Here is a 12,910-nt window from a genome sequence, read left to right as displayed (position 1 = left end):
TTATAGTACCCCATAAATTTGTAAAGTATGTGATGATAATTTTCTCTGATTCTCCTAAAAATATATGGATATTCTTAGAAATTAGAATTGCCTCAGCAAGACAACTTTAAGGAATAACGATATGTTTTTATGGGAAAAAATAATCGCGGAGTTATACTCCTTTCTGTGTGATTTCTGAAATAATGTTATTGTTCTAAATTTAACTAGGCAATGATATACGGGAAATACCTGCGTAGTGTGACCTTTCTTACTCACCCTTTTGAAGTTAACAACATTTTTATCACAGTCATTTTGTTCTCTTAATCAAATTAGATTATATAAATGTAAACGGTAGAAAATCTCTGTTAAAATACCAAAAATAAAACTGATGACAGGAATGGCGGGAAATTACCGAGCATACGGTATGGTCTAAAACATGCAACAGTGCTGTATGTAATTTATTTACACAGCTTTGCATACAGGAGTTTCGTGAGGGGGTCTTGCCACCTGCCTGAAAAAAAATGTAATTATATGTTGATTTCTTTGAATGACAATTTCTATTTATATTTTCTTAAGAAAAGTTGATACCATTTCCTTTTATATTACATCGTCCTTATAGTACCTTACATACAACAGTCACTGTTTATTTACTGTTTATTTGCATGTGTTACAATTATCTGTAGGTGCACATCAGCATGCAGGGGGCACACCAAATCAGACTTTATGTCAAAGCACTATTTATCCCGATGGAGGAAGCGACGTGCAGAGCTAAATGCTCTTGCAGAATCCAGCAGTGATGATCAAGATGACAGTTTTCACATAGATGACACCACGGACGAGAATGTGGAACAGTCCTCTGGTGATATGGGTGCTTGTGTCAGTGATGACATTACACACCAGGATTCAAATGACTATGGGTACACTGAAGAAGTTATTACTTCTGAAGAAGAAATCTTGAATGAGGTTGAAATTTCTGACTCTGATGAATCTGATGTAACTGACCCCAGTCCTGAATCTACTGACCTTGTAGATGAGGCACAGACTGACCCAGCAAGGCCAAATCTATCTACCGAACTTGTAGCTTGGTCTGCAAAGCATGGTTGTAAAAGACAGTGTTTCAATGATTTATTGGAGATATTGAGACGTCAGGGGCACAAGCTTCCAAAGGATTGCAGGACTCTCCTTCAAACACCTAATAAAGTGCAAATCAGTGATAAATGCGGCGGTCAGTACATTTACTTTGGATTAAAGAAAGGAATCCTGAAAAACATATCTTCTTCTAAAACATTCCAAGAAGGCATGCATTCTGTAGACCTGTGTATCAATGTTGATGGAGTTCCTCTCTTCAAATCTACATCTGTGCAATTTTGGCCTATTTTGTGCTCTTTTCACCAATTCCAGCCTTTCATTGTAGCATTATTTTGTGGAGGGTCCAAGCCTGAATCAGTTGATGATTATGTGAGTGACTTTTTAGAGGAGTTAAAGTTACTCACCAATAATGGCATTCACTTTGAAGATAGAGTATTTAATGTTACTGTGAAGGCTTTTATATGTGATGCCCCTGCACGCTCATATCTGAAATGCTGCAAAGGACACAATTCGTACTTTGGCTGCGAAAGATGCAAAATTAAAGGGAGCTGGGAGGGAAGAGTTGTTTTCACAGGGGACGAGGCATGTAATGATCATACAGATGAACAATTCAAGAACTTTGAGTACAAGGAACACCAACAAAGACTTTCTCCCTTAGCTGCTGCTGGAATTGGGTGCATAAGCCAATTCTACCTTGACTACATGCATCTAGCTTGTCTTGGTGTTGGCAAGAGAATTCTTATTTTCTTAAAGCAAGGACCACCTAAATGTCGACTGTCTGTCAGGCAGAGGAAAGAAATTTCTGATAATTTGGAAATTCTTAGCGGAAAGATGCCTGGGGAATTTGCTAGACAGCCAAGATCCCTCTCAGAGCTTGACAGATGGAAGGCTACAGAGTTCCGCCAGTTCCTTTTGTATACAGGCCCCATTGTGCTTCGTAATGTTGTATCAAAGGAACTATACACCCATTTTCTGATGCTAACAGTTGCTCTTTCCATTATGTTGGACTCGGACGAAAGAAAGAGAAATGCCTATCTCAACTATGCCCAAAAACTGCTTGATACCTTTGTTGACAATGCTCAGCATTTGTATGGACCAACATTTGTTGTATATAATGTGCACAGTTTGAGACATCTACATCAGGATGTGGTACAATTTAATTGTTCCTTAAATTATGTATCTGCATTCCCATTTGAAAACTTTTTACAGTCCTTGAAGAAACTAGTGCGGAACAGTCATAACCCTATAGCTCAAGTAGTAAAGAGAATGAAGGAGAAGGAAAGAGTTCAGAGCAACTGTGAAGCATCTGGTTCACGGATGTATATTTCGTCAAGACAAAAAGACTGTTGTTTCCTGTTGGATAATGAGGACTTTGCATTTGTGAAGGAGAAAAGAGCAGACAGAAGTCTTCTATGTGATGTTGTACGACAAACTCAGACTTGTAACTTCTTCACTGAACCATGTGAGTCAAAACTGCTTAATATTGTATATGTTAATAGTCTGGAGGTGCATGCAAGGGAGAAATTCCTCTCTGTAAAAGAGTTGCACAGAAAAGTAGTGTGTCTCCCATATGGTGCTGGTTATGTCCTTTTCCCTCTTCTTCATGGCATAGAACATAATCCTGTTCCATGAAGAAGTTGCAACTTTGATTCACACAGGATGCTTCAGTCTGCTCTTTTCTCATGGTGAAGTTTAAATTTTAATGTTTGTGAGGAATTGCATGTAGTGAATACCATCTAACTACAAATGTATAAATAAAGCAGAATGTTTATTATTGAATTATGTGTTTTTATTGAGTATAATCATTATAAGCGAACATAAGTTTAGTAATCAGCACCACAATCTGAATTAAGACTCAAAATTAAAATGTGTATGTCTGTTTCAGGTGATGTGGACACGTGCAGTTTGGATAGAGCAGGAGGGGGAGGTTGAGGGAGTCTTGCCCTCAAACTGGGTGGATGCCCGAAGAGAGTATGTGTGGTGGCCGAATGATCCAAAGCAGGCCACAAAACTATACAAAGAGAAGGCCAACCCTAATAAAGATACTTGGGTTACCTTCAAGCTCATTAAAGTTAAACATACATCAGGTATAGCTTTCTTTGAAAATAAGAGCAAATTCCTGTTAATTATTATAAATTCCGATTGAATATTTACAGTAACTGTCTATGTACATGTATTAGTGCAACAATACCCTTTTCATATTTGATCATATGTAATGTAAATATAATTATTTGTAGACAAGAAATCAGAGTGTGATCACTTTGATTTAACCACCTCTGTTACGGATGCTGAAGACGAGGATGAGACACCCAATCCAAAACGCAAAAGTAAGAAGCGGGTGTTCTCCGATTACGTTGATGGTATGTAAAAGTAACAATCTCAATCTCAATAGCTATATTTTTAAACAGTTCTTAATATCAACTGATGCCTCATTTAGCTTGTACCTTGTTATTGATTTTTTTTACAACTCTTTAAAATAAGTCATTTTGAAAGGTGTTCTGTATGAAAATGTTAAAAATCTTATCAGATTTGTTGATAATTGAAATTGCTTAAAATTTTGGTTAGCTTATTCTATATTAAACTAATTTTCAGTATTATATTGAAATATGAAACTTTTCTATTATATTACAGACTTTGATTCTGATGCTGCTACTCCAAGTAAGTCGGTTTCTCTCCCTTCAAAGTTCACAAAATAAAGGAAATAAATTCATTGTAAAAAGTTACAGATAAAGTTGATTAAATAATTTAATTTGATATGAAATATTTTACTGCCATATTTTTTCTGTTTAGAAAAGAAGAAGCCACCGAAGCTGCCAGTGCCACCCCCCAAACTGAGATTCTCTCCTAGGAAGAGTGTCTCCCAGAGCTCACTCAGCTGTTCAAGTACGTTTAAAGGTAGGTTATTGGAATTAAAGTTAAAATGTTTTCTTAATGTACTCAGAAGATAACCATCATCAATCATATTTAAAGACAAGTTAACACCATTTTTTATGTTATTGAAGCCCAACCATCAAAGGTGAGAACCTCCCCAAGGAAAAAAACGGTGCCGAGTTCTGGCTTCAACATTCCTGAAGGTATTACTACATTTTTTGCCTACATCTAATTATTCTATGAAATTGAGATGAAGTTCTATGACAAACTAAATGACTAAATTGAAATATTAAGTTATGTGATAAAGTAAATGTTTTCCATAACTCAATTCTTTTCAGAGTCTCCCAGGCAGAAGACCATGTCCAGACCAGAAGAGAAAAGAGAGAAATATCCTCTTTCAGAAGGAAGTAAGTACAGTTAAAATGAACTACAGATGTGGGAATTTTTTATTTTTAAGATTATAAATTGCATGTAGCACATTAGCAACACTACTGTAATGCTAATGTGACAAAAGTGTAAGAAAATCCTAACCCAATTCCTTTTAAATGCTGACATAAAATGTAAATTATTTCAGAGTTTCAGAAGCGGGTATTGGGCCTCCTGATAGAGATGAGGGATGAATTGAGGCGTTTGGGTAGGTCCACGGAACCGGTGGACTCCCAATTCCACATCAGGAGGCTGACCACAATGGAAGAGTTCTGTGCATATGAGCAAGCACTTGACAGCATGGACAATCAAAACCTGCTGGTATGATATTATATTCTCACTGTGGTGTAGAAAATATTCACTACCAATATTCAAGGTTTCAGATGGGTCATAATTTTATAGCCTACATTTGATTAATATGATCCATCTCTGGCATAAGTTCAGATTTTTAGTTTATAATGTATAATCTTGCTTATCCTTTAATGGCAAAATAACGTGTTTTCATGTTCTAAAAAGTTACTACAATTTTTTTTTACTTTGAAAAATGGTCACTTTGTATTTTTAGACTGAGATAATACTGCAAAAAAGTGCAGTTAATACGTGAAAATGTGTTTGTTCCATGAATGTGTAAATGGGTATGTCTGATTAGTTGATTAATGAAGATCTAGTAGTAAAAATAGCTTCTGATATTATTTCTAATATAATATTATTTCCAGATAAACCAACTTCAGAGAGTAGGCGGCAGTAATGTCAGAGAGAGTGTTTTCACAGTCTTGTCAAGGTATTGCTTATTGATTTTTTTAAAATGTTTTTACATTAAATTTTTACTTCGATCAAATTAACATATCCACAGAATTGAGCTTATAGATACCTATGTGTTAACCACTGAATGTGCAAGGTGTAAAACTGCAAAATTGTCTTTTAAAATATAAGGATTACAGTACTACATTTGATCCTAAATATTTGAGTAAATAAATGTTGAGTGGAAACTCACTTGAAAAAATGTCTAAACTCAGTGAAAATTTGGTTTTCAGACTTATGACAAATGAACTGATGACAGAATTCAACTTCGCTGGCACAAACCGAAAAGATAAACAACAAAAGAGAGGCCTGGGAGACACAAATCTTTATAGAGTAATTAAAGGTACTCCTATTCTATGTTGTACTTTCAAACTTTGGGTACTCTTTAATTAGGACAGACTTTATTGCTCAATTGCTGTGATGCAAGCCACATTTTATCCGTTTATTTCCGCTTTGAGCTTAGTAAACCTTAATGGTTCATTTTTGAGATTATACTCAAGAAGATATTAACCATCATTTATTCGAGTAGTAATATTATATAATTTTCTCCTAGCTGCGGTGCTGAAGTCCCACCCTACATCGAAAGAAAAAGATATAAAGGAGCACGCAATGCGCTACTTGAAGAATGCATATGCAAGGCAGGGGGGCAGGAGAGCTGGACACTGAAAAGAATTTGGATAAATAAAGTTGTACATTTTAAAATTTATATTTGAATCAAAATGTGGTTTTGAGTTAGATAGTGTGTTAATGTAATTAGTTTGTGTTTGTCATTACTATACTGTATATTGATGTTACCAGAATTTGTAGCTGAAGTTTAAGACTAGTTGTGTTTTTTTATGATTATTGCCCATATGTTGATTGTTGATTGATTGCATACAATGTATAATTTAATTTTTCAGGTGTGAATGTGTATTTTCAGAATAAATTTCTAAACCAAATCATTGGCTTGGTTTACTTGTTTCTACACCTATAAAACCCATCTTTGATGTATAATAGACCTCTACCCATATACGTATAATAGACCTCTAAAGTTATCCGTATAATAGACCTCTACCCATATACGTATAATAGACCTCTAAAGTTATCCGTATAATAGACCTCTAACCATATACGTATAATAGACGTCTAAAGTTATCCGTATAATAGACCTCTAACCATATACGTATAATAGACGTCTAAAGTTATCCGTATAATAGACGTCTAAAGTTATCCGTATAATAGTCCTCTAAAGTTATCCGTATAATAGACCTCTAAAGTTATCCGGAACTCCAACCATATATGTATAATAGTCCTCTAAATGTATCCGTATAATAGAACTCCAACCATTTATGTATAATGAACGTCTAAACATAGACGTATAATTGACGTATAACTTTAGACGTGAAGAAAGATGTGAAGACGGGGGTTTGAATTTAATCTTTTCTGTAGGGGGTTTAGACTTCCAAGTCACAAGCAGGGGTTTATGGCAGGAAAGGGGGTTAACTGATAAGGATTGCAGATGCCAGCTAGGAACCCCCCTGGGTGTAATGTTAAACTGACCATTTGCCCAGAACATCGTAAACTGGCCAAATACCATGAACCCCCCTCTTTACCATCATACCGAGTGACGTCAGAAACGGAGAAGAAAACACTATATAACCCAAAAGTTTGTAACAGTACGTGGAACAATACTTCGGTTTTGTTGTTTCTTGCGAGAAACAAGACTTCGGCTTTATTGTTCCTTGCATGCAATAAACTCATCTGTTTCACTTCATCTCGGGATCAAGAACCTTGTTTCTTCTGTTACAACAAATTTGGCGTAGTCGGCGGATGCTCCAGAAGGCGCAGAACTTCCCATCGGCAGGAGAGACGGTCAGCGCGCACATAACTAAGAGGTAAGGACTCCTCTTTTATTTAAAAGTCCCGACTCTCTCTGACCGATTGGGAAATCTCTGCTCCCTGCGAGAATCGCCCGAGATGACGGAGTAAACGTGAGTTTCTGAATTCCTCTGGCCCGGGGAAGGCACCGGTGTATGTAATGGGTTGTTTGCTGTAAGCCCAGAATTTGGTCTGGCAGGGGTTCCGCGGTATTGTGTACAGGCGTTCGAAGCTGGTGTATGCCTTAATTGCGCGTGGAGTTTTGAACGGGTTTTGGACCCTTACCGTGAAGTCAGGACTGGTGTGGGTCTTAATTGCACCCGGAGTTCTGAGGGTCAGAACTGGTTTGGGTCTTAGTTGCACCCGGAGTTCTGATGCTCTGAATCGGTGTGGGCCTTGATTGCGCCCGGGGTTCTAGAGCAAGTGGTGCATTGAATGCACGTAGTTCAGGACTGGTGTGGGTCTTAGTTGCACCCGGAGTTCTGAAGGTCAGAACTGGTGTGGGTCTTAATTGCACCCGGAGTTCTGTGGCTCGGGATCGGTGTGGGCCTTAATTGCGCCCGGGGTTCTGGAGCTGAGTGGTGCATTAAATGCACGTATAATCCAGGATTGGTGTGGGCTTTAATTACGCCCGGGGTCCTGAGATTAGCTACGCCTTGATCGTGCACAGATTGGCGTGGCGTGGTTTTTTTTTGTTTTAAAGGAAACAGGAGTAGAAGAGATATATGTATGTATGTTTTTGGTGTTTTCCTTGTTTGTGAAATACATATACACACGCACTACACTAACATAAACACACCTCATAATAAAAGAGCAAAGCATTAAGTAGCAGGATTTAAAGGACGTTGAGACCCGAGAATCGCCCTGATTGAGCTCAGTGCGTAAGTCCACCCCGGGGCAAAAGCAGCGATGCTGGCGTTCTGGGGATGGTGAATTACTGATCAAGAAAGGGGGTTTTCGAGGTCTCGTTTCTTACCTGTGAACAGTGCGGTGTAAATCCTCTCTAAAGTCTCTGAGAGGTATTTAGATCTGGAGGTAACAGACGCCCTTAGCTGAATGAGTGCAGTAATGCACAGGTTTTTCCAAGTGAAAACATCCCCCTACTGAATGAGCTGTTACCTCACACACGACAAAAGTAAATCTTAAAGAAACCAAACATGTGTGCTAATTGGGTGTTTGAGAAAGTGGTGGAAGTATCTGATTACATATCAGAAAAGTGTAAATTGACTGAAAGGGAAGAGAAATATGGAAAAAGCTGAGTTTGTCAGAGGGAATTTGGGGCGAAGACGCCGGTAAAGAAAGCATATATGAGTATTGATTGGCAAAAGCACAAGCATGTAGCTCCCACCCTGGTGCACGGCCGGCACCAGTAGTGGCAGATACATGACGAAAAAGAAAGAAATTGGGATGTGACTTAAAAGTGTGTTTACGGGGAAAATAAAAACCCGGAAAAAAAAAATATACTTTACTCACTACGAAAGAGTATAGGAAAAAAAAAGCTAAAAGAGGCAGTACAGGAGAGTGAGAAACGAATTAGGAATTAACTCCTGGTCACGCTGCACTGGTAAATGTGCTGCAGCCAGCGACTAAGTTATGTCCTGCTCTCCCACAGGGGAACAAACAGGCAGGAAACGAAAATAATTGGGATCAATTCCCTCAGTGGCCATATGGAGAAGGGGGGTCTGATTGGGATAACACTTGGTATGAGTGTGATAAAGACGGATCAGGGTCTCCCCTGTTAGAGGGAGGGCGCCCGCAGGTCTGTACTCTCACTCGAAGTGGGAAAGGACTTGATGTAGCAGGGGCTGGCGCCGTTGATGACAGCGCCACTCTAACACTGTCTCGCACCCCGTCGAGGGGGTCTGCAATCGCACCTACCTTCCCTGATTTCCCCCATACGATCAAATCCAAAACCGTAAGATATTGACCGGTGGGCTAAAGTACCGCACCCGAAATTAGAAATGCAGCGAACCTGGAGTGCGCTTCAGGAATTAAAAGGATTCATGTAAAAGTAAAACAAGAATACAGCACATTGTATTACGAAGAGAAAAATATATTCTCGATGTATATGTGTGTTTTATGAATTTGTGTGCCGGCATGTATGTGTGCAACTGTGAGTTTTGGTCTACTAAATGACGGTGTGAGTGTGTTTAGCCAGCGGGACTGGCTAGAGACGTAACTACAGAGACTTGACGAAAATCAACTTAAGGAGATTGGAAAATATAAGAGCGTCTGAAACGTATAAGTACAGTACAGGTGGACGTAAAAGTAGTTAAACAGTTTTTGTATTATTATAAATTGTAATTTATACAATTCGTTGCAATAGTGGAAACAATTTGGTTTTATTCGAATGTCTCGAAACCAGACATGCTGAAACGCTGTAGGTTTAGAATCGAGACTGGGGAGAATAACGTCTTGTGAGAAAATCTGTTTACCTAACGATTAGATCCTGTAAATCCCTTGTAGCCTCCCTAAGTCTGTCCCAGTCCAGTGGTTAAAAATGTACTGTTAATGGAGTGGTGGTTTCTCTGTTAGGGGATACTGGAGCACTACTGTCATGCTTGTTTCACTCCTCTGTTCAACAGTGTACTATATAGCAATGTATAGGGGAAGATGGCAGGAGGGCACAGGAGTATTGGGACAGCAAGTTTTACTTGCCGAGTACCAGATTTTAATGGGTGGTTTGATCCCAGATCTATTGGGTTGAAATATTATGCATTACAAAGAATGACTATGCAGAACAGGGTATCACGTGGCTTCAACTGGCTGTGATCACTCAGTATGTTGATGGTATTCTGAGTGCTTCCCCTGACGAGGAAACCCACAAGTCTGAGTTGCTTCAGCTTTAGAGTGTCTAATAGAAGCAGTTATGATAAGGCCCTTTTGTGTCTAGCATTGTGGAATTTTAACAGGGCCTGGGTAATATGTTTTTTGCAGGGTGAGCACAACTCTTAACAGATCTGCTTAAGGGGGGAGTGCAGTACAAGGACAAGATTGCCTTGGTTCCTGCAGCAAAAGCCGCCTTTAATAATTTGAAACAAGTTCTCTTACAGGTGCTGAGACTGGGGTTTCCTCAGAGGGATCAACCATTCCTTTGTATTATTGCAAGTAGCTGACAGAGGCCACCCAAGGAGCCCGCGAGCAGGTCCTGGAGGCGTGGGGACCACCACCTGAAGGAGGGCACGACCTCATCCCAGGAGAGTGGGTGTGGATCAGGAAATTTCCTTCACAGGTTCTCCAGCCCAGGTGGGACGGACCCTACCAGATCCTGTTGACAACCGAGTCTGCGGTTCGAGTGGAAGGAAAAGATCGCTGGATCCACGCGCCACACTGCCGACGAGCCTCATCCCCATTTACAGACCCAGAATGAAATCATTTCTGTCAATAATGATAATTGTTGCTGTAGAACTATGTTCCGCAGGGATTAATGATCATCTCTCCCACAAAGGAGAACATGGAATTAATTCCTTTTTAGGCCTCTCCTATCTGACAGCTAAGAAAACCAACCAAAGTGCCTGCTGGGTGTGTGCCGCATTACCCAAATATGTACAGGGAGGACTTCCTATGGGAGCCATTACTTGGCGTCGCGAGGAAGTCATAGGCATGATCATTTGGAGGGATAATTTAGGAGATTTTAATATGACAAACTATGGGGGGTTGCCATAACACGGCTTTAACCTGCACAACATTACAATATCTACAGGAGCGAGGCTTAGAGCCCACGAGTTTCACAGGCTCTTACGCTCCTAAATATAACAGAAGCCATACACCACCATACCTGACTCTCAATAAGGAACGTGAGGGAAACATATGTTTTCAGCACACTAATTGGTCTGCACTTGGTTGGATGGAGTCGTTGCAACCTTACCAGCGCTGCAAATATATCCACCTCTACCTCCCAAATTCCAGGATGGGATCGGCACACCCCACAATTCGGTATAAGTTTCTTATTTTCAGAGGCATGGGGAGCGCCAAACGGAACATATTTCATTTGTGGAAAACGAGCCTACCCATGGTTGCCAGCCCAGTGGTCTGGCTCATGTTATTTAGGATATGTGGTTCCTCATATCCGTGTTCAAACCCACACCCCCTTCGGACCTAACCACAGACCACAAAGAAAATTGGCTGATTGGGAATATTATTTAGGTATAATATTTCCACAAGCCGGCATGAACTTTCTGAGTCGAGAGTTAATTCAAATGGCCTCGACTTTAGAAGAATTAGCAAAGTCTACCTCATCTAGTCTGAAGGCTGTTAATGATGAGATGGTAGCCCTCAGAACAGTGGCCATGCAGAACCGACTAGCTTTAGATTATGTACTGGCGGCCCAAGGAGGAACTTGTGCAGTAATTGGCACTGAATGCTGCACATATATCCCTGATAATTCTGAGCACATCTCAGATCTGGCCCAACACATTTACAATGAGGGACAGAAATATCAGGACTATTATACTGAAAATTGGGGAATTGGGTTTTGGGTAAAGTCTGTGTTTGGGGCCTGGGGTGGAACCTTTTTATAGTGTTTATCTGTAGGAGTAGTATTGTTTATATGTATAATTGTAATCATCACGTGCACAAAAACATGTATCACATCTTGCCATAACCGTGGAACGTACAATGTCATGGCAATACATACCTGTTCGCCAAGAAAGGAAAGATCTGCCCTGACATTGTATGTATAAAAATAGGCTACACTGACGTATGCCATATTTTATAAGGGGGGAATGAAGAAAGATGTGAAGACGGGGGTTTGAATTTAATCTTTTCTGTAGGGGGTTTAGACTTCCAAGTCACAAGCAGGGGTTTATGGCAGGAAAGGGGGTTAACTGATAAGGATTGCAGATGCCAGCTAGGAACCCCCCTGGGTGTAATGTTAAACTGACCATTTGCCCAGAACATCGTAAACTGGCCAAATACCATGAACCCCCCTCTTTACCATCATACCGAGTGACGTCAGAAACGGAGAAGAAAACACTATATAACCCAAAAGTTTGTAACAGTACGTGGAACAATACTTCGGTTTTGTTGTTTCTTGCGAGAAACAAGACTTCGGCTTTATTGTTCCTTGCATGCAATAAACTCATCTGTTTCACTTCATCTCGGGATCAAGAACCTTGTTTCTTCTGTTACAACAGACGTATATTAGAATTTCATTCTAGACGAATTGTAGACCACATTTAGACGTCTAAGTTATGCGTTTAATAGACGTATATTATACGTCTTTTGCCCACTGGGCAGTGTTTTGGGTAAGTTGGGTAAGTTGTCAAAATTCACATGAGGCTGCAGACAACTTACCCAAAGTGTTTTCTATAGCTTTCAGGTGGAGTTCATTTATATAAAAGAATGTACCCAGTGGGCAAAAGACGTATAATATACGTCTATTAAACGCATAACTTAGACGTCTAAATGTGGTCTACAATTCGTCTAGAATGAAATTCTAATATACGTCTAAAGTTATACGTCAATTATACGTCTATGTTTAGACGTTCATTATACATAAATGGTTGGAGTTCTATTATACGGATACATTTAGAGGACTATTATACATATATGGTTGGAGTTCCGGATAACTTTAGAGGACTATTATACGTATATGTTTAGAGGTCTATTATACGGATAACTTTAGACGTCTATTATACGGATAACTTTAGACGTCTATTATACGGATAACTTTAGACGTCTATTATACGTATATGGTTAGAGGTCTATTATACGGATAACTTTAGACGTCTATTATACGTATATGGTTAGAGGTCTATTATACGGATAACTTTAGAGGTCTATTATACGTATATGGGTAGAGGTCTATTATACGGATAACTTTAGAGGTCTATTATACGTATATGGGTAGAGGTCTATTATACATCAAAGATGGGTTTTATAGGTG

The 12,910-nt window shown here is 39.4% G+C and overlaps 1 protein-coding gene across 1 annotated transcript; it reads left to right on the top strand.

Annotated features, from left to right (window-relative positions):
- The first annotated feature begins 886 nt into the window (after positions 1-886).
- On the top strand, positions 887-6,107 carry LOC148663098 (uncharacterized). Its single transcript, XM_088631348.1, has 10 exons — positions 887-3,155; positions 3,306-3,428; positions 3,700-3,726; positions 3,859-3,963; positions 4,071-4,142; positions 4,278-4,346; positions 4,514-4,686; positions 5,082-5,146; positions 5,400-5,509; positions 5,720-6,107. The coding sequence occupies exons 1-10, from the start codon at positions 2,957-2,959 to the stop codon at positions 5,830-5,832; spliced, it is 1,056 nt and encodes a 351-aa protein (XP_088487474.1). The 5' UTR covers positions 887-2,956; the 3' UTR covers positions 5,833-6,107.
- The last annotated feature ends 6,803 nt before the right edge of the window (positions 6,108-12,910 follow it).

The sequence above is a fragment of the Lepisosteus platostomus genome, chromosome 5, assembly GCF_059453375.1.
Source record: "Lepisosteus platostomus isolate fLepPlt1 chromosome 5, fLepPlt1.hap1, whole genome shotgun sequence".
In the NCBI taxonomy this organism is placed as follows: domain Eukaryota; kingdom Metazoa; phylum Chordata; class Actinopteri; order Semionotiformes; family Lepisosteidae; genus Lepisosteus; species Lepisosteus platostomus.
This window is presented reverse-complemented; position numbering and strand designations above follow the sequence as displayed.

Bases quoted from the DNA above. Each gene is read 5' to 3' on its own strand.
- LOC148663098 (XM_088631348.1), top strand. From the start codon at position 2,957: ATGTGGACACGTGCAGTTTGGATAGAGCAGGAGGGGGAGGTTGAGGGA. The intron at 4,347-4,513 runs GTAAGTACAGTT...AAATTATTTCAG, and splicing joins ATATCCTCTTTCAGAAGGAA to AGTTTCAGAAGCGGGTATTG. The intron at 5,147-5,399 runs GTATTGCTTATT...TTTGGTTTTCAG, and splicing joins GTTTTCACAGTCTTGTCAAG to ACTTATGACAAATGAACTGA.